Here is a 22935-nt window from a genome sequence, read left to right on the forward strand (position 1 = left end):
TCTGCTTAACTTACAACATTATGCAGTGCTCTATTTTTAAGCTGCAGCAAATAGGCTGCACCTACACCAATTAGTACAAGGCTTGATTTGGCACCCCATTTACCACCTTCAACATTCGCTCCCTTGGCACCAATGCAGGGTGGCAACCATGTGTACAATCTCCAAAATGCATTGCAGCAATTCACCCACGGTCTTTTGACAGCACTTTCCAAACCCATGATCTCCCCTCCATGAAAGGGCAGGGCAGTAGGTGCGTGGGAGCACTGCCTACACCTCAGCAAAAACTTCCTCCCCAAGCCAAACACCCTCCAAACTTTGAACCTTTGTGCTGTTCCTCACTGTTGTTGGGTTAAAATCTTGGAGCTGCCTTCCAAACAACACCGTGTGTGTACTGACATCCCAAGGACAGCAGTCCAAGAAGGCAGTTCGTTACCATCTTCCAAGGGACAATTAGGGAGTAAATGCTGGTCTAGCCAATGACATGCTCACCCATGAAAGGATTAAAACAAAATGGCAGAATGTATTGTGCATATTTCTTCCCCATTTGCAGTGATCTGTCCCCAAAGGTTAATTTGATATCTCTTACTGACACTACAAATCATTTCAATTTTACAAATCTTGTAAAATGACATGCAAGTCGCCATAGAAGGGCATTGGTGACTATTGAATTCAGAACCATGAATGTGCAGATAAAGCCTGAGAAACCTGCAACCGTTCTAAGCTGCGTTCCCATCCTGTTGTCTGTTTGGTTGGGTGCTCTTCCAGCTTAAACTACTTCAGTTCCAGCTCTGTTCCATTCTGATCTGCAAGTTGTGTGTTCCCCAATCCCATATGCGAAAGACACAAGGTCTGATGAAGACTGTAGTCTGTCATTTGATGGAATGCATTGGTGTAATACCAACGATGTATTACTCTGAGTGAGGTTTAATTGGAACAAGTACATTATTTACTTTTTAAGTGCTAGTACTACTTGTATTTGGTGGTTGCTTGAGAGGTACTTTTTCAATATCATGTGGTATGTTGTGACTATGTAATCATTAGGGAACAGTCTCAAATTGCTTTCAATTTTAGAAAGGATCTGGAATCAAGTTGTTCACCAACCTTTTTCAAGAGGCTAGTTTTTTTGTTTACAACAAATCTACAAACAATCACTGATGTGAAAAGACTTGCTGCTCATTCAGCCTGTCTCTCAGAACTACACTGCCTTGTAAATCATGCAATAAACAAGTCACAGTGCAACTGAAGAAAAAATGAAAAATCCAAACCAATTAAAGAAATTATGGAAAATTGCGCCTTCAATCTCTTAGGCAACCACCTAAACTCCAGGTCACCACTTTCACCCTGAATTCCTGTGCTATCTTAACTTTTAAATTAGGTAATTTGCTGGAAACAGATCTAGCTCTCAGTGAATCTGGGTTCGCCACAGCCAGCATTACCCTCTTTCAGAGGCTTGATGTTCTCTGGGATTGGGCATGCCTGTTCATTAATGTAGAAATGTACAGCTTCTGTATAATTGAAAAATCATAAACACCCCAAGTATATTTGCAGAATGTAACATTGAGCTCCAGCTAGCCTTTACTAGTCATTGGCCTCTGCTTCTGTTGGGTACGTTTTCCACACAATGTCATTAATGTCTGTCTAAATGACCTCTCTGCAGCAGTGCATCCCCTCTGGGCCTTTTAACAATAACAACTGTAGGGAAGAAAATAGTTATTCTGTACCATTATAATAACAAGACTTTCTCATCTAGAATCTTACAATTGCTTATAATCAGAAAAGCTTAGAAACAATGTGATATTTTATCAGTTTGAAATGAGAATTTGATATCTCCATTCAGATAAATCTGCAGTCAACAATTAGCTATATTTTCAGACCCACCTTTGGTACACCAGATGGAGAATTTAAAAACGACAGATGTAAACTAGAAATATTCAGAACATTTGCATTTTCCTACAGTGTTGCTATACCATCAGTTGTCTTACCTGATGGTTCCTGGTTCGAAACAACTCTCAGCTGGCATCACCAAATTCTATTTATAATCTGTTCAGTCAATGAATCTGATATCCAGTGTCACTTTTGATGCTGTGAGTACTCTTCTGTCTCCAAATTGGTGTTTCTGGTGAAGAGATAACTGCAGCCAATGTGGTTAGTATGTGAGCATGTGCAGAGTAGGCAGATCAATTGTTTCTACTGGCGGGTGAGACTAGAACTAGGGGATATAGCCTCAAAATGCAGGGGGAAGCAGATTTGGGACTGAGCTGAGGAGAAACTTCTTCACTCAAAGGTAAATTGATGTAATCTCCTATCCAGTGAAGCAATTGAGGCTACCGCATTGAATGTCTTTAAGGCAAAAATAGATTTTTAAACGTTCAAAGAATTAAGGGTTATAGTGAATGGGCATGTACATGGAACTGAGTTCACGAAAAGATCAACCATGATCTTATTGAAGAGCAGAGCAGATTCAACAACAGGCCAGATGGCTGCCTACTCCTATTTCTTATTTTCTTATCATGACATTAATCAGTGTATAACATTAGATTTGTAATTAGTCCTGCTATTTAGGAGCCTAATGCTCCTTTTTTTTAAAAAAATCTTGCACAACTGAACATAAGCTGAAAAGAAGAAAGGGCCCCCATCCCCTCCTCTGTCACTGCTATTTAAGGAGGTCATCAATTGCTTTCATGCAAGTTGCTGATTGCTGACCCAGCAGGAATCAATGACAGAAATTGAATATAGTGGTTTCCAAAGTTGTTTAGAGTCTATGCTGGTGGCATATGTTGAAGGACTTTATTTTGATTTCACACATTCTGCATAAATTATTTGCTCCCAGAAGAGTTTTCGTTTCCTCATGGGATCTGAGCATTGTTAGTAAGGCCAAATGTCCAACCCTAATTGACCTCCATAAGGTGTTGCTGAACTGACACCATCAAATGTGGCTGTTCTGCTGTAGGTAAGCTACTTCTCTCAGGGAGGTAATTCAGTAACTGAAAGAACAGTGATATAGTTCCAAGGATAGCATGTGGCTAGAGGGGATCTTGTAGAAGCTGGTGTTTCTGTATGTTTGCTGCCCTAGTTCATCTAAATGGTTTGTAATTGGAAGGTCCTGTTGAAAGAAGTTTGGCGCATTGTTGCAATGCATCTAGTCATTGGCACACACTGCAGCCATTCTGTGTCTCAGTGTTGGAGACTGTTAGGAGGCAAGTCCTTGATCATAAAATTTCCAGGCTCCAACCTATTCTTCTTGCCAGAGTATTTACATAGTTAGAGAAAGTGAGGAGTGTGGATGCTGGATACTCAGAGTTGAAAAGGTGGCACTGGAAAAGCACAGCAGGTCAGGCAGCATCCGAGGAGCAGGAGACTTGATGTTTCGGGCATAAACCCTTCATCTGGAATGTGCAATGATGAAGGGCTTATGCCTAAAACATCGACTCTCCTGCTCCTTGGGTGTTACCTGACCAGCTGTGTTTTGTCAGTGCCACACTTTTCGACTGAGGATTCTTGTCAATAGAGCCCACAAGATGTTGGTAGTGAAGGACTTAGTGATGATAATATCATTGAATAGCAAGAGGAAACAGACCTTCTCTCGATAGAGATAGTCATTGTCCATCATTTTTGTAGCATGAATGTACCTGTCACGTATTCTCCAGACTGGGCTTCATATGGGCAGGGACTGCCTCAGTATCTGTGGAATCACAAATGATGTGGTGATTGTTGAACTTTATTCGCAAGCATCCTTACTTCTAGCTTTACGATGGAAAGAAAGTCATTGATGAAATATGTGTAGGTGCTGGTGTTGGATAGGGGTGGACAAAGTTTAAAAATAACATAGCACCAAGTTATAGTCCACATGAACTGTTGGATTATATAACCCGGTGTTGTGTGATTTTTAACATTGATTAAATAGTTGAAGATGGTTGGGCCTAGGACTCTACATCACTCTTAGGGGTATATGGTATTGTTTTAATTAATGTGAAATGTGAAAAAGGAGTGAGCTGGTTTGTGATGCGGAGTGTTACCATTAGCATGGGTTTAATTTCTGCATGGGCTGAGGTTACTGTGAAGGTCCTCCTTTTCGGTCTCACCCTTGACTGAGGTGTAGTGCTTCTCAGGTTAAACCAACACCAATCGTCTCTCGCTCTTGCTCTCTCCAGGAGCAGCCCAAAATTGTCTGGACTATACTGCCTTTACTTTTACCTTCTTAATGTGAAATGTTCATTCAATCAATTAAGTCATTGCAATTTTCAAATTCTGACTTGCTAATTTCTCTTGGGCACCTTGATGGCAACATTATTTTCTGCAGTACTCTATCCTCTGCTTTGAGAACATTTAATATGTTTAATATTATTGCTGGACTAGTTACTAAGTTACAGTACATAAAGAATGGCAAGGAGTTTTGTTATATTTATGTACCACCAGTATCATCTTTTCTTTGCTTAAACTTGCTTCATATGCACCCTATGAACAGATGTTCTCTTTCTCTTTTTTTAAACCTAATTTCTCCTTAAATACATCTATGCTATTTGCCATAACAACTGATTGTTCTTCATTCTCACAACTCTGAAAGTAACAAAAATGTCTTGACCTTGTGGCTGTGCTTTGTTGGGAAACTCCTGTGCAAGACTCTGGTATAATCATATTTCAGGGAAACCGGATTGGTGGGATGTATTTGTATGAAATTATACCAGTTTGACCTTTCTTGTAACTGAGCTTAGAAGTGGGTGCCAAAAGGAATGAAGTATTTATTTTTGAACTCCTTGGCTCAAATGACCAGCCATCTTGACAGAGAAGCAAGGTGCTGTACCAGAAGCTCTTTGAGGGACACGTGCCCAGAAAGTGCCTTTATCGATGTAAGCACTTGCCCTTTATTGCAGTGATCTAGTCCTGGGTTTCGGCAAATGGTGAAAGATTGTCCAGATGTGCAGCTGGATGCCCTTTCCTGTGAGGCTCATGAATGCAGTCTTATCTGATAATTGTATACAATAATTTAATCTCCTGGCAGAAAGTTGCACTAGTGTAATTTGTTTATTGTTGTTAACTCATGGTTTATTTTAATTAAAGATTAATGCTTTTCCTAATTTTGAAAGCAGACATACTGCAGATTCTGCAAGTATGAAATAATAGCAGAATGTGCTGGAAGCACTCTGTAGGTCAGGCCACATCTGATGGAAAGAAGGTTGAAGACCTAAGGGTGGAAGGTCAATGACGTGAAACAACCTCTCTCCACAGCAAGTTTAAGCAAAGTAAAGAAGATATTGGTATGGTACATAAATATTAACATAAAACTCCTTGCCATTCTTTCTGTACTGCCTGACCTACCTGGTATTTGCAATATGTCCAGTTTTTAATTGAAGGCATTTCCTAGTTTTCTGGCAGTTGCTATTTGTTTTCCTCTTAATAATATACTACGATCTTCAATTCCAGTTTCATCTTTGAATTGTTTGCACAAGCTCAAATTACTTTCCAAAACAAGTTTGCAATTTTAGAAGCATTGCAACAGATCATCAGTGCATTGTCAGAGCGTAAGTATTTGATATATTGTGTCTTTTCAGTTGCTTGCATCACTTGTATGTTTACAAAATTTTGGATCTTTCCTTACGATTGTCTATCATTTATTGGGTCCAGCCAGCAAAACACTGAAATTATATAATTTTACCGTAATGTTTTTGCTGTGTGGCGTGTTAAAGCTACCAAAAATATTGGCTCAAAGGAGTGAACTCACGAGTAACAAGATTTGAAAATCAGAGTGGGAAGCTGCGGACTTCAGATATCTTTGGAAGTAGCAGCATGAGAAATGACTTAGATTAATAATTAAAATGAATTCCTGCAGGAGGTCCTTGTATACATTTTAATTCCTGTTATATTATTCAATGTTTCAGTTATGTATGTGTGAACAGGTGTATTTTGCTCAGCTTGGATGATGAAAATGTATGTTCTTGTGAATTATTTTATGCAGGAATATGCAGTTCTGAAATGGAAAGCCACAACTCTCTAACTTCAAATAATGCTAATCTTGCTAAAGTTGATCTTGTCCAGTACATGTCCTGTGTGACGTAATCTGGATGCCTCTAAGTTTTTTTATGTCACCCTAACATCTGTATGTCCTTGCTTACCATGCCTGTACTGCTCGTAAACAAAGCTTTTCATTCTACTTCGGTACATGTGACAATAAATCACATCAACTCAATGATGTTAACTGAGTTTTCATTGTTCATTGGCTATGACTAGTTTATCTGCTACCAGTGTTGCTTTAAGGTTTTATTGCCATATCTCTGCATCCCCACCAAAAATTAAGTTATTAGAGCTTGAAATTCAACTAAATTCTTTACTCATCTGTGCATAGGCAGTGGAATATTCACCAATACAAATGGATTACAAAAGGTAGCCGATATTCTTGAGGTAAGATGGTCTTAGTAAATTGTAATGTTCGTGTTAACTTTGCAGTGTTTTTAGAGCACCATGTGGTTGTGAATGAAATTGCATTTTTTCGCTTTAATAACATGATCTAAAGAATTGGCTCCTTTTTAGAATTGATTTGTATTTATTGCAATATATGTGATTGTGCTTGCTTCCAATATGAACTAAATATACAAAGGATGCTGGCAGTATTGTGCCAATATAGTAGTGTCTCTACTCTGTCTGAACAGGTTGATTTAAAATAACTACAAAAAGATGCTAATTATAGAAAATGGGGTATAGTCTGCAGCATAGTGATGCATACCCCCAGGTTTGTATCTCGGAGAGAGATTTGCATAGTCTTTTCCAAAGCGGAAGTGATGTGTTTTCAGAGTTCCTAAGATAATGTGACAGTGTACCCACCAGATGTTATTGTGAATGTATTTGTTGTCCACTGGGTGGCAGTATTCCCTCTGAATTCCCTTCCTCAGCATTCTTGCCTGACCCCACAGGCCCTTCTCTCATAACCTTGTGCTGAATGAATTCTGTGTTTGTTGTGGGAGCAGTGCCAAACAATGGCTTTGTCCCTGGTCACTGAGTGAGGTCAAAGCTTTATTTGCAAACTCGTCATCCAGTCTGACACCAAGTTCAATTTATGGCCTTACCTTCCACAGGAAGCATATTCTCTGTACTACCTGTTATTTTGGCCCTGCCTCAGCCTCTCAGTTGCTGAAATCCTCCCCTCTAGCTTTGTGCAGACTAATTCCAATTCCGTTATCTATAAACTTCCAATTTGGCAGCTGAGCTCCCAAATCTCTGCTGCTTGAGGAAAAAGCAGAGTGAAACTTAATTGCAATGTTGAAACAATCCACTATTCAAAAAGAGGATTTGAGATAGTAGGCACAAACCAAGGTACACAAGAACAGCAACAAGAAATGGCACCCAGAGGACAAACTAAACTGACAACCTGTAGTTACTCCGCAGAGCTCAAAACCTTTGTACAAGAATATGGCTTTTCAACAATATAACCGGCTGTTGTGTGGAATAGTTGGTTGTATTATTGAACAGCCACATCTTTGTACAAACTACAAAGATTGCTGTCAGCTGATGTGTGACCTTGAAATTAATGGAATCATTTGAATGCATAATTGGAATTGTCATGGGTGTGACCCATTCCTGTCTGTTTGTTGTGGCCAAGGTTTTGAGTTGTCAAGAGTAACTACAGATTCTCTGTTTAACTTGCTGTCTGCAAGTGTAATTTCCTGTTACCTTTCTCACTTTGGATGGAGAAGAGAGGGAAAATGGTCACCCCAAATATTGTCACAATTCCCTTTTTAGTCATGAAGAATATTTCTTGTAATAATGGACACAATGTTTTACATGGCCCTTAAAAGGAGGCAAAGGCAGTACCTAGTGTTGATCTGTGTCTTGAATGGTAATGTCATCAATTAAGTGGAGCCTGTGTATAAAAAGGGAAGTGACAATTGTAAAATGTAACTTTTATTTTCCTTTGCAAAGGAGACTTGAAGGTTGCTTAAGGCTTTTAAAATCTGGCAAGTCTGATGCAGTGAAATTGTTCATTGTTACGAAGAATTCATATGATGTGTCCAGTGAAAGAGATATTTTGACAACTGCTAATGCCTGTGCAGATCATACAGTATGGTATCAGTCACAGAAATTGAGTCATACAGAAAATGATGACTGAGGAGTCTTGAAGGCAGAATGAAATCTTCAGTCATGGGAAGCAAATGGATAATAGAAAATCAGAAATCATTCAGGAGCAAGGGGCAGATACTAGAGCAGGAACAAATTGGAACGAATTCAGCAGCATAGCAGAAAGCTGAGCTCCCAAAAGCACATCCGCTACTGCTGCAGAGTTAGACCTGCACGGAATAAGCACTTTCAAAAATAAAGATGCAGGTTGCTCAAGCTTAAAGTTAGATGATTATCAAAGTATTTGGTCCGGAATTATTGTAGATTTCCACACAACAGGTGAAAAAGAACAGAAGAACTAGGAGCAGGCAATTCAGCCCCTTGAGCCTGCTGCTCCAGTTAATATAGTGAAGGTCTCAACTGGACTGTTCTGTCCAGTCCTGAAACCCATTAACTCTTTAATCCATTACTGATTAAAAATCTATTTTATCTCAAATTTATTCATTGTCGTGACATCCACTGCACACTGGGGTGATGAATTCTCTACATTTGCAAGCCTTTTGAGAGATTGTCCTCAGCTCAGTTTTAAATCTGCCACCCCTTAGAGTGATGGGCGGCACGGTGGCACTGTGGTTAGCACTGTTGCCTCACAGCGCCACAGACCTGGGTTCAATTCCCGCCTCAGGCGACTGACTGTGTGGAGTTTGCACATTCTCCTCGTGTCTGTGTGGGTTTCCTCCGGGTGCTCCGGTTTCCTCCCACAATCCAAAGATGTGCAGATCAGGTGAATTGGCCATGCTAAATTGCCCATAGTGTTAGGTAAGGGGTAATGTAGGGGGTATGGGTGAGTTGTGCTTTGGCGGAGCAGTGTGGACTTGTTGGGCCGAAGGGCCTGTTTCCACACTGCAAGTAATCTAATCTAAACTATGACCTCTTGTTCTAAGTTGCCCCACAAGGGGAACCATCCACTCTGTCTACTTTATTAATACCCTTTAGCACCTATATACCCCAGTTAGATCTCCTGTCATTCTTCTAAAAACCATGGAGCATAGGCCTCAACTGCTCAAACTCTATTCCATATGACAAGCCTTTCATCTCTGGAGTTAATCTTGTGAACCTTCTCTGAACTGCTTCCAATGCAATGACATCCTTCCTTAAGTAAGTGGACCAAAACTGTATGCAGTCCTCCAGATGTGATCTCACCATTGCAGCAATATGTCCATACTTTTATATTCCATTCCTTTAGCAGTAAATGTTAATATTGAAGTCCATCAGGATGGTATTAGAGGTGTGTACTGGAGCTAATGATAAACTTACTGTAGTATTTCCTTTTTGTATTAAATCTGCCTTTTTCAGATTGTTTTCTGCATTGATCCTCCGGAGGGTACTGCAACACACACCGTGGGCCAGAATGTGAGCAAGCACTACAAGGTTTGTTTTGAATTTTGTGTTTTTTTTTTCTTAAAATTAGTGTTCAAAGAAGACTATTATAGATTTTTACAGCAGAGAACAGCGGGAGCTGGGCGGAAGTGAGGTCGGAGCTGGGAGGCCGTTTGGGAAGGCAAGTGATTGTTATTGAAGTAGGTGTGTTGTAAGTTCCAGGTCCTACACAGTAGGGCTTCTGTCCCACCCTCTTCCTAAATAAGAGTCCACAGACTTACAGCAGGAAGAGCGGGAGTATTAATCAGGCGGCCTACAGGGAACGTGAGTCACCGCTTTAAATTTTCAAAAAAGGTTACCTTGACCAGTGGAGCCCTCCATTTCTGTTCCAGCAGCAGGAAGAGCGGGACTCTCATATGTTGTTAAGGTAAGGCTTTTCAATTTATATTACTTATGTATGTTGTGATTAGAAGTTTAATTGGTCAATTGAATGAAACCGTAGCAGAGAAGTACTAGAAATTATTTAATACATAATTTAACTAACTTTTACAATTCATGGCTGGACTGGTGATGTGCTGTATAATGTGGGAGTTGGCTGATTCCATTGTGAATAGCAGTTCACAATGCAGAACATCTGCAGCGTGTGTTGGTTGCTGGAAGAACACCGGATCAGAATTGATGACCTGGAATCTGAGCTTCAAACACTGCGGCATGTCCGGGAGGGAAAGTTACCTGGACACTTTGTTTCAGGAGGCAGTCACACCTAGTCGATTGAGTAATTCAAATTCAGTAAGGGTTCAGGGACAACAGGATGTGACTGTCAGTGAAGCAGCTAGGGGGATTCTGAGTTCAGGAGTGGAGGAGCCTCAGCCCTTTACATTGTCCAACAGGTTTGAGATTCTTGCACCCTGTATGGATGAGGGAAAGGGCTGTGGACAGGATAAGCCAGCTGGCACCATGATGCAGAAGGCCATTCAAGAGGGGGAGGGAGCAAAAAGACGAGTAGTTACAGGGAGTTCTTTAATTAGCAGGACAGATAGTATCCTATGCAAGCCGGATCGGGAGTCCAGAATGGTGTGTTGCCTGTCCAGTGCCAGAGTGCAGGACATCTTCAACCAACTTGAAAGGATATTGGAACGGGAGGGGGAAGATCCAGTTGATGTGGCCCACGTTGGGACTAACAACATAGGCAAGGCTAGGAAGGAGGGCCTTTTTGGGGATTATCAAGCACTAGGAAGGAAATTGAAGTACAGGTCCTCAAGGGTCATAATCTCCGGATTACTGCCCAAGCCATGTGCCACTTGGCATAGGGATAAGAAAGTTTGGGAAGTAAACACGTAGCTAAGGGATTGGTGTGGGAAAGAGGGATTCATTTCATGGGGCATTGGTATCAGTTTTGGAACTGGGGGAATCTGTACCGTTGGGACGGTCTCCACCTGAACAGATCTGGAACCAGTGTTCCAGCAAAAAGGATAAATAGGGTCAATAGGATTTTAAATTCTGAATCGGGTGAAAGGGAAAGCGAAAGTGTCGGGAGTATGGAGTTAAGTAGAAAGATAAGCAGCAGGCTAGCGTGTATGCAGGTGGGTTTAAGCTTGAGGTTGACTAGGAATGCAGCAAAAAGGAAGGATAACTTGGGGTATCTTATGATTTCCAATATCTCTAATAATAAGAAAGTTATCATTAAGGCACTCTACCTGAATGCTCATAGTATTCATAACAAAGCAGATGAATTAACAGCAAAAATCATTGTGAATAATTATGATGTAGTAGGCATCATCGAGACGTGGTTGCAGGGGTTCAGGACTGGCAGTTAAACATAAAAGCATTTACAACTTATCGAAAAGACATGGAGGTGGGCAGATTGTTAGTTGCCTTGTTAGTTAAAAATGAAATTAAATCTATGGCACTGAATGACATCGGGTCAGATGATGTGGAGTCTGTGTGGGTGGAGTTGAGAAGCCACAAAGGCAAAAAAACCCATAATGGGTGTTATGTGCAGACCTTCCAGCAGTGGTCAGGACCAGAAGATAGATGAGGCATGTCAGAAAGGCAAGGTCACGGTGATCATGGGGGACTTCAATATGCACATGGACTGGCAGAATAATGTTGCGGTGGATCCAAAGAAAGGGCATTTGTGGAATGCTTACAGGATGGCTGTTTGGAACAGCTTGTGTTGGAGCCCACAAGGGAGCAGGCTATTCTGGACTTAGTGCTATGTAATGAGCCAAACTTAATAAAAGATCTTCAAGTAAAGTAACACTTAAGAAGCAGTGATCATACTATAGATTAGATTAGATTAGATTACTTCGTGTGGAAACAGGCCCTTCAGCCCAACAAGTCCACACCGCCACGCCGAAGCGCAACCCACCCATACCCCTACATTTACCCCTTACCTAACACTACAGGCAATTTAGCATGGCCAATTCACCTGACCTGCACATCTTTGGACTGTGGGAGGAAACCGGAGCACCCGGAGGAAACCCACGCAGACACGAGGAGAACGTGCAAACTCCACACAGTTAGTCGCCTGAGGCGGGAATTGAACCCGGATCTCTGGCGCTGTGAGGCAGCAGTGCTAACCAGTCTGCAGTTTGAAAGAAAGAAGGCAAAATCGGACGTAATGGTGTTACAGTTAAATAAAGGTAATTACAGGGGCATGAGAGAGAGAGAGAGAGAGGAACTAACGAAGATCAACTGGAAGCAGAACCTAGTGGGGAAGACAGTAGAGCAACAAGGTCAGGAGTTTCTAGGTCTGATCGAGGAAGACTACAAAAACAAACAACAGACAACAAAGAGAGAAATAAGGAAGAAGATGATCAAATATGAAGGTAGGCTAGCCAGTAATTTTAGAAATGATAGTAAAAGTTTCTTTCAATAGATAAGAAATAAACGAGAGGCAAAAGTAGACATTGGGCCGCTCCAAATTGATGCTGGAAAGCTAGTGATGGGAAATAAGGAAATAGCTGAAGAACTTAGTAAGTACTTTGTGCCAGTCTTCACAGTGGAAGACATGAGTAATATCCTAACAATTAAGGAGAGTCGGTGGCGGAGTTGTTCAAGAAAGGATCAAGACAAAAGATGGAAAATTATAGGCTGATTAGCCTAACCTTGGATATTAGTAAAATTCTAGAATCCATCGTTAGGGATGAGATTTCTAAATTCTTGGAAGTGCAGGGTAGGATTAGAACAAGTCAGCATTTAGTAAGGGGAGGTCATGCCTGACAAACCTGTTAGAATACTTTGAAGAGGTAACAAGTATGTTAGACCAGAGAAACCCAGTGCATGTTATCTACCTAGATTTCCAAAAGGCTTTTGATAAAGTGCCTCACTGGAAACTGCTGACTAAGGTGAGGGCTCATGGTGTTCCAGATGAGCTCCTGGCATGGATTGGGGATTGGCTGTCTGACTGAAGGCAGAGAGTTGGGCTAAAGGTTCTTTTGCAGAATGGCAGCTGGTGTCTCACAGGGTTCAGTGTTGGGACCACAGCTGTTCACTTTATATTTTAATGATCTGGATGAAGGGACTGGAGGCATTCTGACAAAGTTCGCCGATGATACGAAGTTAGGTGGACAGGCAGGTAATTCGAAGGAGGTGGGGAGGCTGCAGAAAGATTTACACGGTTTAGGAGAGTTGTCCAGGAAATGGCTGGAATTCAATGTGAGCAAATGCAAGGGCTTGTACTTTGGAAAAAAGAATACAGGCATGGACTATTTTCTAAACGGTGAGAAAATTCATAAAGTCAAAGTACAAAGGGATCTGAGAGTGCTGGTCCAGGATTCTCTAAAGGTTAACTTGCAGGTTGAGTCTGTAATTAAGAAAACAAATGTAACATTGTTTATCTCAAGAGAATTGGAATTTAATAGCAGCGATGTGCCTCTGAGACTTTATTTAGAATACTATGTCCAACTTTGGGCCCAACACTCAGGAAGGACATATTGTCACTGGAGCGTGTTCAGCGAAGATTCAAATGGCTGGTCCCTGGAATGGTAGGCCTAACATAAGATGAACGGCTGAGGGTCCTGGTATTCATTAAGAGTTTAAAAGGTTGAGGGGAGATCAAATAGAAACTTATAAGATAATGCATGGCTTAGAAAGGGTGGATGCTGGGAAGTTGTTTCCGTTAGGTGGGGAGACTAGGACCTGTGGGCATAGCCTTCGAATTAGAGGGGGTCACTTTAGGATGGAACTGAGGAGACATTTCTTCAGCCAGAGACTGGGGGGCCTGTGGAATTCATTGCCACAGAGTGCAGTGGAGGCCGGGATGTTAAATGTCTTAAAGGCAGAGATTGATAAATTCTTGTTCTCACAAGGAATTAAGGGCTACAGGAAGAGTGTGGGTAGGGGAGTTGAAATGCCCATCAGCTATGATTAAATGGCGGAGTGGATTCCTTGGGCTGAATGGCCTAACTTCCGCTCCTGTGTCTTATGGTCTTATTATTCAGAGTAACATTATTGCTTATTATGAAATGTTTCATCATTTTGTAAAATCATCATTTGTTGAAACCAATCCCCAGGCAAGGTTTCCCAGTGTATCATGCAGACCCAATACAGCAAATTATCAAGCTCCCGGGTGAAGAGGGATGAACGGGCTCCCTTTTCTTTATTCAAACAACCCCCACAACCTGCCCACAGTTTTTCCCAGCAGTTAATTTTGAAAGAATCCCTTCTTTAATCATGCATTTCTCCCAGATCATTTGAATTTATCCTTTTAAAAGGAGCCAATTTAAACAGGGCTTTCAAGAATTAACGAAAGAAGGAGATTATTAGTTAGTAAACCCAGGAAGAAATAACAGAGGAACACACACATGTAGACGAGAGATGAGGCAATTCCTAACAAAAAGATATACATGCTGGTTTCTGAGTACTATACGAAGTAGGTCATTGCAGCCTTTACACTGAACCCGGGGAAAGATTTTGTCTATTTACCCTATCTATGCCCCTCATGATTTTATAAACTTCTCTAAGGTCATCCTTTAGCCTTCGACACTCCAGGGAAAACAGCCCCAGCCTATTTCTATAGCTCAAACCCTCCAACTCTGACAACATCTTTATAAATCTTTTGTGAACCATTTCAAGTTTCACAGCATACTTCCTTTAGGAGGGAGATCTGAATTGCACACACTAATCCAAAAGTGGCCTTAGCAATGCCCTGTACAGCCACAACATGACATCCCAACTCCGATAGTCAATGCTCTGAGAAAATAAAAGAAAGCATACTAACATCACCTTCACTATCCTATCGACCTGATACTCTACTTTCAAGGAACTATGAACCTACACTCCAATGTCTCTTTATTAAGCAACACTTCCCAGGACCTTACCATTTAAGTGCATAGGTCCTGCCCTGATTTGCCTTTCCAAAATGCAGCACCCCACATTAATTTGAATTAAGTACCATCTGCCACTCCTCAACCCATTGGCAGGTTGATGAAGATCTCGATGTACTTTGAGGTAACCCTTTTCGCTGTCCACTACACCTCCAATTTTGATGTCATCTGCAAACTTAGTAACCATACTTCTTATGTTCACATCCAAATCATTTATATAAATGACAAAGCAGTGGACCCAACACCAATCATTGTGGCACACTACTGGTCACTGGCCTTCAGTCTGAAAAGCAACCCTCTTTCCTCTACCTTTGAGCCAGTTCTGTAACCAAATGGCTAGTTCTCCCTGTATTCCACATGATCTAACCTTGCTAACCAGTCTACCATGATGCCTTACTGATGGGTTATGGACTAGGCCATATCACTTGAAAACATTCTTAAGCAGGCAGCCCAGACCATAACTTTGCAATTTGTGTCGGTAAGTGTTCAGCAAAAATTATCCGGAGTAAGTTAGCTAGGTAGACTACCAGGTTTAAAAACAGACAAAACTTTATTCATAAAGTTACACAATGAAACTCAAAACAGAATAAAGGAGCCCTACAGAACTCAGTCTATCCAAAACTAGACTTAATTATGCCATTCTGAATAAGCAAACCCCCTTAAACAGTAAAAATAAAACAAATGTTTACAGGTTGAAGTTAGAAGGGCAGGAGGGAGAAAGTTTACTAGCCTGTGTCCACACAGCTGAAATCCTAACTAGTTCTGGACTGAACTGCTCAGCCAGAGAGCTGACTACTCCCCTTTCATTATACAGGTCATTTCTAAAACATGACCACTTTGGCCTGAAGTCTCATCTGTTGACATAGAAACAAAAGGCCTCTCAAAGTCCTTTTTCATCTCTGTACGAAACTAGCCACCTCGGAGCCAGGAGAGTTTTGTGACCCTTCTGGAAAAACCAAGGACACAGTGTCCTTGAGAAATGGGACAGCTTTTAGCTAAAAAGGACCAGCTTTTTGACACCTCCCCCCTTAAAAAATGAACCACCAATATTAAAAATTGGCACCATTTTTAAAACCCTTCAAAAACCTGGTTAGTAGTCTAAACACACATACACTAGACTAGCTATAAACATGCATAACCACATGCAAATTCAGGCCATGGCACACCCACTACCGAATGCCCCATGTATCTCATTTGAGTCTCAATAACGCAGTAGCAGTCACGTTTCCGCACCCTGCCGCATACACAATTGTCAAATTGAATGGCTACAATAACAAGCTCCATCTAAACAGTCTCTGGCATTTTTATCCTTAAATTTTTCCACAAATGTCAATGGGTTATGATCCGTGCATACGATTGTCTCAGATGCTTGTTGGTAATATAAACACTGAAATATTGTCATGCCAACACCAGGCTCAAAATCTCTTTCTCCACCATTGAGTATTTCTGTTGAATGTTCAACTCCCTGGAAAAGCACCCAATGGGTCTTTCTATCCCGGCCTCATCCTGCTGCAGGAGCACCACACTGACACCCACATCACTGGCATCGATAGCCACCTTAAAAGGCTTCATGTAATTCAGTGTGGTGAATACTGGGACAGTGGTTAACATAGTTTTTAGGCTATCAAATGCATTTGACAGTCCACTGTCCACTGAAACTTCTTGCCCTTTTTTAACAGTTTGGTGAGTGAAACAACCACACTGTGAAAGTTTGGCACAAATGTTTGGTAAAATCCACTCAACTCCAGGAACTGGAGTATTGCTTTTTATCATCGATGTGGCAACTTTTGCAATTACTTCCGTTTTTGCATCCCGTGGGGCCATTTGACCATGTCCAATAATATGGCCTAGGAGGGTGACTTGGGCTTTGGCAAAATCACGTTTAGCCTGCCTTCCGAAGTCAATCAAACAATTCTGATAAATGGTGTAAATGTTCCTTCTATGTGTGACTAAAACCTTTTGTGCATACTCACATGACACACTCTGTGAGATTTCTTCCTGTCTGGAGTGCTTGTCAAGTCGTTCACCTCACTCAATTTCTTCACGATTTGACATGGTCCACTACACCTTGCTTTTAAAGTTTCACCTATTATTGGAAGTAGCACCAATACCTGATTCCCAATGGCAAAATTGCGAATTTGTTATTTCTTATATGGTTTCTGTTTCATTGTATGTTGTGATACTTTTAAATGCTGTCTATCCAACTGTCTAGCTCTCTTTCATCATTGTCTAAAATTTGACACAAAGTCCAAATGAATGATCTCTGAATTCTGACGTATTAATTTCTCCTTAATCGGTTTTAACGGTCCTCTTACTTCATGTGCAAACGTTAATTCAAATGGACTGAACTTAGGCAATTCATTTGATGCACCTCTGATCGCAAGAAGCACAAACGGAACTCCCTTATCCCAATCATCTGGATAATCCTGACCATAAGCCTTCAACATGGTCTTTAATGTTTGACTCCATTTCTCTAGCACTCTCTGTGATTCCAGATGATACGCAGTAGATTTGAATTACTTTATTCCCCAGTTATACATAGCTACCTTGAATAGTTTGGATGTGAAGTTTGTCCCTTGATTTGACTAGATCTCTATGGGTAGTCTGTATCTCGTAAAAAAAATTAAGTAATTCATCTACAACCCTTTTAGCTGTGATGTTGCATAATGGGATTGCCTCTGGAAATCCAGTCAACACATCCAATTTTGTTAATAAATACTTATTCCCACTTTTTGTTTGAGGTAGGGGACCTATGCAATCAATCAAGACTCTTGTGAAAGATTCCCCAAATGCTGGAATAGGTATTAAGAGTGCAGGATTTATTACTGCCTGTGGTTTTCTGATTAGCTGACTTGTGACACATCTGGCACATTTGGTTATATCCTTGTGTAGCTCAGGCCAGTAAAAATGTCTTTGTATTTTAGCCTGTGTTTTCCTCACCCTTAAGTGTCCTCCAAGTGGTAGCTCATGTGCCAATGGCAGCACCTCCTTTCTATACCCTACTGGCAAAATGACTTGATGAATCTCTGCCCATCTCTCATTTGCTTGAATGTGTGATGATCTGCATTTCCTCAATGGGACATCATTTGTCAAGTAATAACACATAGGGAAGCATCCACTCTCCTCCTCTGTATATGGCTTTTGATATAACTGTTTTAACTTCTCATCTTTCTGCTGTAACTAGATTAGCTCAGCAGAGCTAACAATACTTGTATGTTTACCTAATTGCTCCTGCCCTGTCCCACTTGTCTGAACACAAAAAGTCTTGGATAAAGCTATGTCAGCTTCCTTATCTCTGCCTTTCGATCTCTCCTGCTTTAACTTGTGCCTCTGTGATCTTGTGATCACACAATCAGGCAAAATTTCTGGATGAACATCCTTCCTTCCTTCAGTTGCTTGTGTTCCCATTGGCATTTCACCTAGACTAGGTAGCACGCCTACCAGTGAATCAGTGATATCATTGGCAAGGACAGTTTGTATTTGTGGAGCCGAGAGTTTGTCCAGTACTCCTACCACAAATTCTCCACTCTTCTCTGGACTCTCTAGCCTCTCTAGTATCACCAGGAATTCCTATTACCAGTACCTTTTTCTGGCAATAGTCCCTCAGGAGTACATATCTCCTCATCCTTCAGCATTACAGACTGAGAGGACTGAGTGTCCCTTAGTATTGTAACCTCTTTACCTGCTACTCCTGGCCTATGTGAATAAACTTTACCCTTGCATGTACATTTTTGAAGCAGATCTGGTACTTCCTCCTTAAACAACCTGTACACTGTGAGGCAGTTGTCTAACTTCTCTTGTGCTTTTTGTTACTGTATCCAACAAAGCTCCCAGACTTGTCTGGTTTTCCTCCATCTGGTTTTCTCCTAGCCCACCATCACTGATTTTTATGTCGTCTACTGTATTACAACGAAAACACCAGAGCTTTTTAACTTATTTGTCCCCCTCAAGGGGGACTTCTTTTTTTACCCTATGGTAAGTTATCCTTATAAATTTCACTGAGATCTACCTTTCTCTTTCCACGTGAGGATTTCTATTTGCCCCAATTTCGATACCTCAAGGACTGAAATTGATTCTGTTAGCATTTTCCTACTGAATATGGAATTTTTTAGTGTGTCATAACTATTACATCTTTTGTTTCTGCTGTGATGAGAGTATGCACTCTATATTTCTCTAGGTTCATGTGCACCCAGATAACAGTGGGAAGAAGAAGCAACACAGAACTGACTTATGGACTTCATCTGTTACAAAGAAACAAGGTATGAATCTTGTCAGACTAATAGCAATAGAAGTTAATTTATTTATTTGCTATTTGATGTTCCTATGCAGAAAGTAACTACCATATTAGCTTCACCACTACAAATATCTATGTTCCAAAGTTGGTCCTTCTCATTGAGAAGGTGCTCAATATGAGTTTGAGTTTTCTTAATTTTAAAGTCCAATATGTCAGCACTTAACAGAAGTATATTCCTACAAACCATTGCAGCTAACATAACCAACAGTGCAAAACTGTTAGTGTTAACACAGTGTCATTTTAAAGTCATATATTTTTTGTGTATTTTAAAATATTTTTCATATTATTACCTGTGTAAACGCATTGCATTGTGATCGCAACACACTCCCAGCAGTGATACTGCATTGCCTCTAATATATGACACACAAATTAAAGAATAAAATTTGACCAAGGTATCAGGAAAGCATAGAATTAGGCCATTTAGCCCAACTTCTGTATTTTGGTGTTAATGCTCCATATGAGCATCCATCTAGATCATTTCACTTTATTTTCTCTGTTATCTTTCTCCATTATCTGTTGATGTAACTTTCCTTAAATGTATCTCGGCTGTACGTTTCAAATACTCTACTTGAACAAAATAACTATGAGTAGGAGAAAACTATTTAGCATTTTTGAGTCTGCTGTATCGTGCAATGTAATTGCTTACCTTTTACCTCAACTCTATTGCACTGCTATTCCATTTGTTTGGCAAGAGATCAAAAATCCTTTGCTTTTAGCCTTAAATATACTCAATGATGGACCATTCACAACCTCTCTGGGGTAGAAAGTTTCAACAATTCAGGAGTTTCTGTATGAACATGTTTTTCTTCCAATTGATTTTAAATGATTCAACCCTTTATTCTGAGGCTGTGCGCTCATATTTGAGATTACCCACTTGGGGCGATAACTTTTCAGTGCCCACTCTGTCAGGCCCTCATGTGGTATTAAGTTCCATGTTCTTCAGTCTCTGGAATTCTAATAGATTTGTTGGTGACTATCTTGCATTTATGTCCACAAAGTTTTGCCCTCTCCACTAATGAAACCATTGCCTCAATTCCCATTCTATTAAAACATCAACATTTTTGAGTTCTTCATTAGATTAGTCTTTAGCCTTCTTTATTCTGAAGAAAAGATTCCAGTCTTTTCTAAAATAAATAAAGGAGAGCCAAGAAACATTTAAATTCCCTGCCAAACCATCTGAAGCTTTCAAGTAGTTCAACTGAATTTCTTTTCAATTCATTCTCTTCACAATCCCTGAGAAATTCAAACAGTCAGAATTTGAGCGTCACCTAAAGGCAAGTGGAAATTAGCCAGCCCTGGTAAGATTTGGTCTGGACATGCTTCCCCATTATAATCACCATCCGCTTTCAATGCTGGATCTGCGAAAGATCTGCATCTGTTGGACGTTTCATTCCTGTACAAAAGGCTTAACATTTCAAAGTGAATGACAATGAATTTTTAAACCAAACATCTGCAGAATGATTTCGTGGAAGTTACCCAAAAATAGTCTTTGCACAATTATAGATAGTCAATTTTTTATCGGGTCCTCTGAATTTTGCATGATATTTAGTTTAACCCAAACGCCCTGATCTTAAATTCATTGATGTTGTGAAATCATGTGTATTAGAGTTGAGTGTATGTATACAGCCCCATACTAGTATATCTGGAAGTAAATATAATCTTGCAAAGAGTGAGTTAAGTAGCATGGAGCGGTGTACTAACCATGTACAAATGGGATTGAAAATTATTGGTTATGCTGGGTTTTTTTTGTTATATTTTAAAATTCTTATGACATGCCTTTGCTCGTGAACTTCAAGGGGCGAAAGTTAGATTCTCTCTTGTTAGAAATGGTCATTGCTTGGTATTTGTGTCGTCTAAATATACTTCCTATTTGCCAGCTCAAGCCTGATCTTGTTAAATATAGTGTGCTTCGGCATCTGCAATGTCAGTAATGATGTTGAACACAGTGTAATCAATAGTGGACATTTCCACTTCTGACCTTATGATGAAGGGAAGCTCATTGATAAAGCAGCTGAAGGTGGTTGAGCCAAGGAGAGTGTTGCAGGAGTCTCCCGGGATTGAGGTGATGGGTTTTCAACAATCATGAGAATCTTATCTTGTGCAGTGTATGAAGCCAGGCATTGGAAAGTTTCTCCCCTATCTCTCATTGACTTTGATACAACAAAAGACTCATTAGAATCTGACCGAATGTGATATTATCTTGATGCCAATTACAGTTATTTTCACCTCAACTCTGGGATTCACCTCTTATCCATATTTTTAACAAGACTGTAATGAAGTCAGAAGCCAAATGGCTCTGACAGAACTCAAATTGGGCAATGATGAACAGGTTATTGCTGTCTAAGTGCTCCCTGATGGTACCATTATTGAAACCTCCATTAATTTGACAGTGATTGGGGGTAGACAAATGGGGCAATAGTTGGGGATTGAATTTGTCTTGCTTTTTGTGGACAGGACCTACTTGGCCCTTTCCCACCATTGACAGGTAGATGACAGTATTGTAAGTTACACTACGTAGTTTTTTCAACGGAGTGGCTGATATGATTGAAAATATTAAGATGATACATTCCTTTAGAAAACATTTTGAATGGACTGTTTTCTTATTGCTTTTCCATTAAAATTGTTTGAAACTTGCAAACATTTTGATATTGTGTACAGCTATCCCCATTCTAAAAATTTGGAAGTGAAATTGGCAAATGAGCCAAAGCAGTCAGAAATTATGGGCATTGTGTAAGTGTAACAATCACTTCCCCACTCTTTGGAATACACTGTTCTGATATAACAGAATAGTTCTGTTCCTGTGCGATCCCACATTATAAAAAAATTGCGTAATAACACCATCTGTTAAACCAGTGGGACTGGAATTGTGTTTTAGCCAACACAGGTAAAGAAAGTTTGCATTCTACAAATAATGGTCTAATTCAATTGTGTTATAGCCAATTCATGTTGAAAAAACATGTGTCCTAGAAGAACTGACTGTATTTTACTTGTCTGTTTTAGAAATGTACAATGACCAGAAATAATTTGGTAGATGTTACAGAGTAAATGTTTCCATATAGTTTGTTACTATTAAAAATGTACGTCATACTAAACTGCTGTACGATCTTTCAGGCTTGCACTAGGACTATAGCAGAATCCTAAACTGAGTTTTAATATTTATAGTAGCAGAACTCAATAGAAGACTACCATAATCTGCATATGTTTGGTTTGAGTTAAAACCAAATTAAACTAATACTCCTTGTGTAAATATAGTTACTTAGTTTACAGCAGGTTTGGAATTTAGATAGAAGGTGTCTCTCAATATTTCAGTGTGCAGTTCATTACACTGATCATAACTCATTCACAACTTTTGTCATAAATTATCCAGTCATCTTATTTATTTATCAAATAAAACAGAGGAATATAATTTCAGATGATCCCGAGACAACTTCGAAACTGGGACATTTATCTACTTGAAAAACATAGCTGTTAGAATACCCACCAGCAGTGAGATTTTTCTAGATACTTGAATCTTGCAACACCTAAAATATTCATTATGTTCACAGGAAAAATATTAAGTTACTGGTGCTTCTGCCCTGGCTACAGTATGGCTGAACTGGTACGCCAAGGGGTTCAATCCATCATCCTCACAAGTGGTACCCTTGCTCCATTGTCCTCTTTCACCACAGAAATGCAAATGTGAGTAGGTTCAAATAATATGATCAAAAACATGTCTTGAACATTATTCACCAGTACAAGTGAAAATTGAATACACTTGGGATGTATAAATACAAACGTACATTTTACAAGTTGAGTAGGTTGAACATTTGTGTGTTCCATTGCTTCAAGCTTCAGATTTAAACAATGCATAATCACAGGCAGTCATGTTATTACCTGCAACAATTA

At 40.1% G+C, this 22935-nt stretch overlaps 1 protein-coding gene across 5 annotated transcripts in view; it reads left to right on the plus strand.

Annotated features, from left to right (window-relative positions):
* The window catches only part of rtel1 (regulator of telomere elongation helicase 1), a 149462-nt gene that overhangs the window by 43530 nt on the left and 82997 nt on the right, over window positions 1-22935 (plus strand). For all 5 annotated transcript variants that reach the window (XM_072556585.1, XM_072556587.1, XM_072556584.1 and 2 more), the window contains exons 13-17: window positions 5422-5519; window positions 6341-6396; window positions 9403-9477; window positions 18934-19015; window positions 22596-22728. In XM_072556585.1, the coding sequence (XP_072412686.1) occupies window positions 5422-5519; window positions 6341-6396; window positions 9403-9477; window positions 18934-19015; window positions 22596-22728 (444 nt within the window). The remainder of the gene's footprint in view (window positions 1-5421; window positions 5520-6340; window positions 6397-9402; window positions 9478-18933; window positions 19016-22595; window positions 22729-22935) is intronic.

The sequence above is a fragment of the Chiloscyllium punctatum genome, chromosome 37, assembly GCF_047496795.1.
Source record: "Chiloscyllium punctatum isolate Juve2018m chromosome 37, sChiPun1.3, whole genome shotgun sequence".
NCBI classification, from domain to species: Eukaryota; Metazoa; Chordata; class Chondrichthyes; order Orectolobiformes; family Hemiscylliidae; genus Chiloscyllium; species Chiloscyllium punctatum.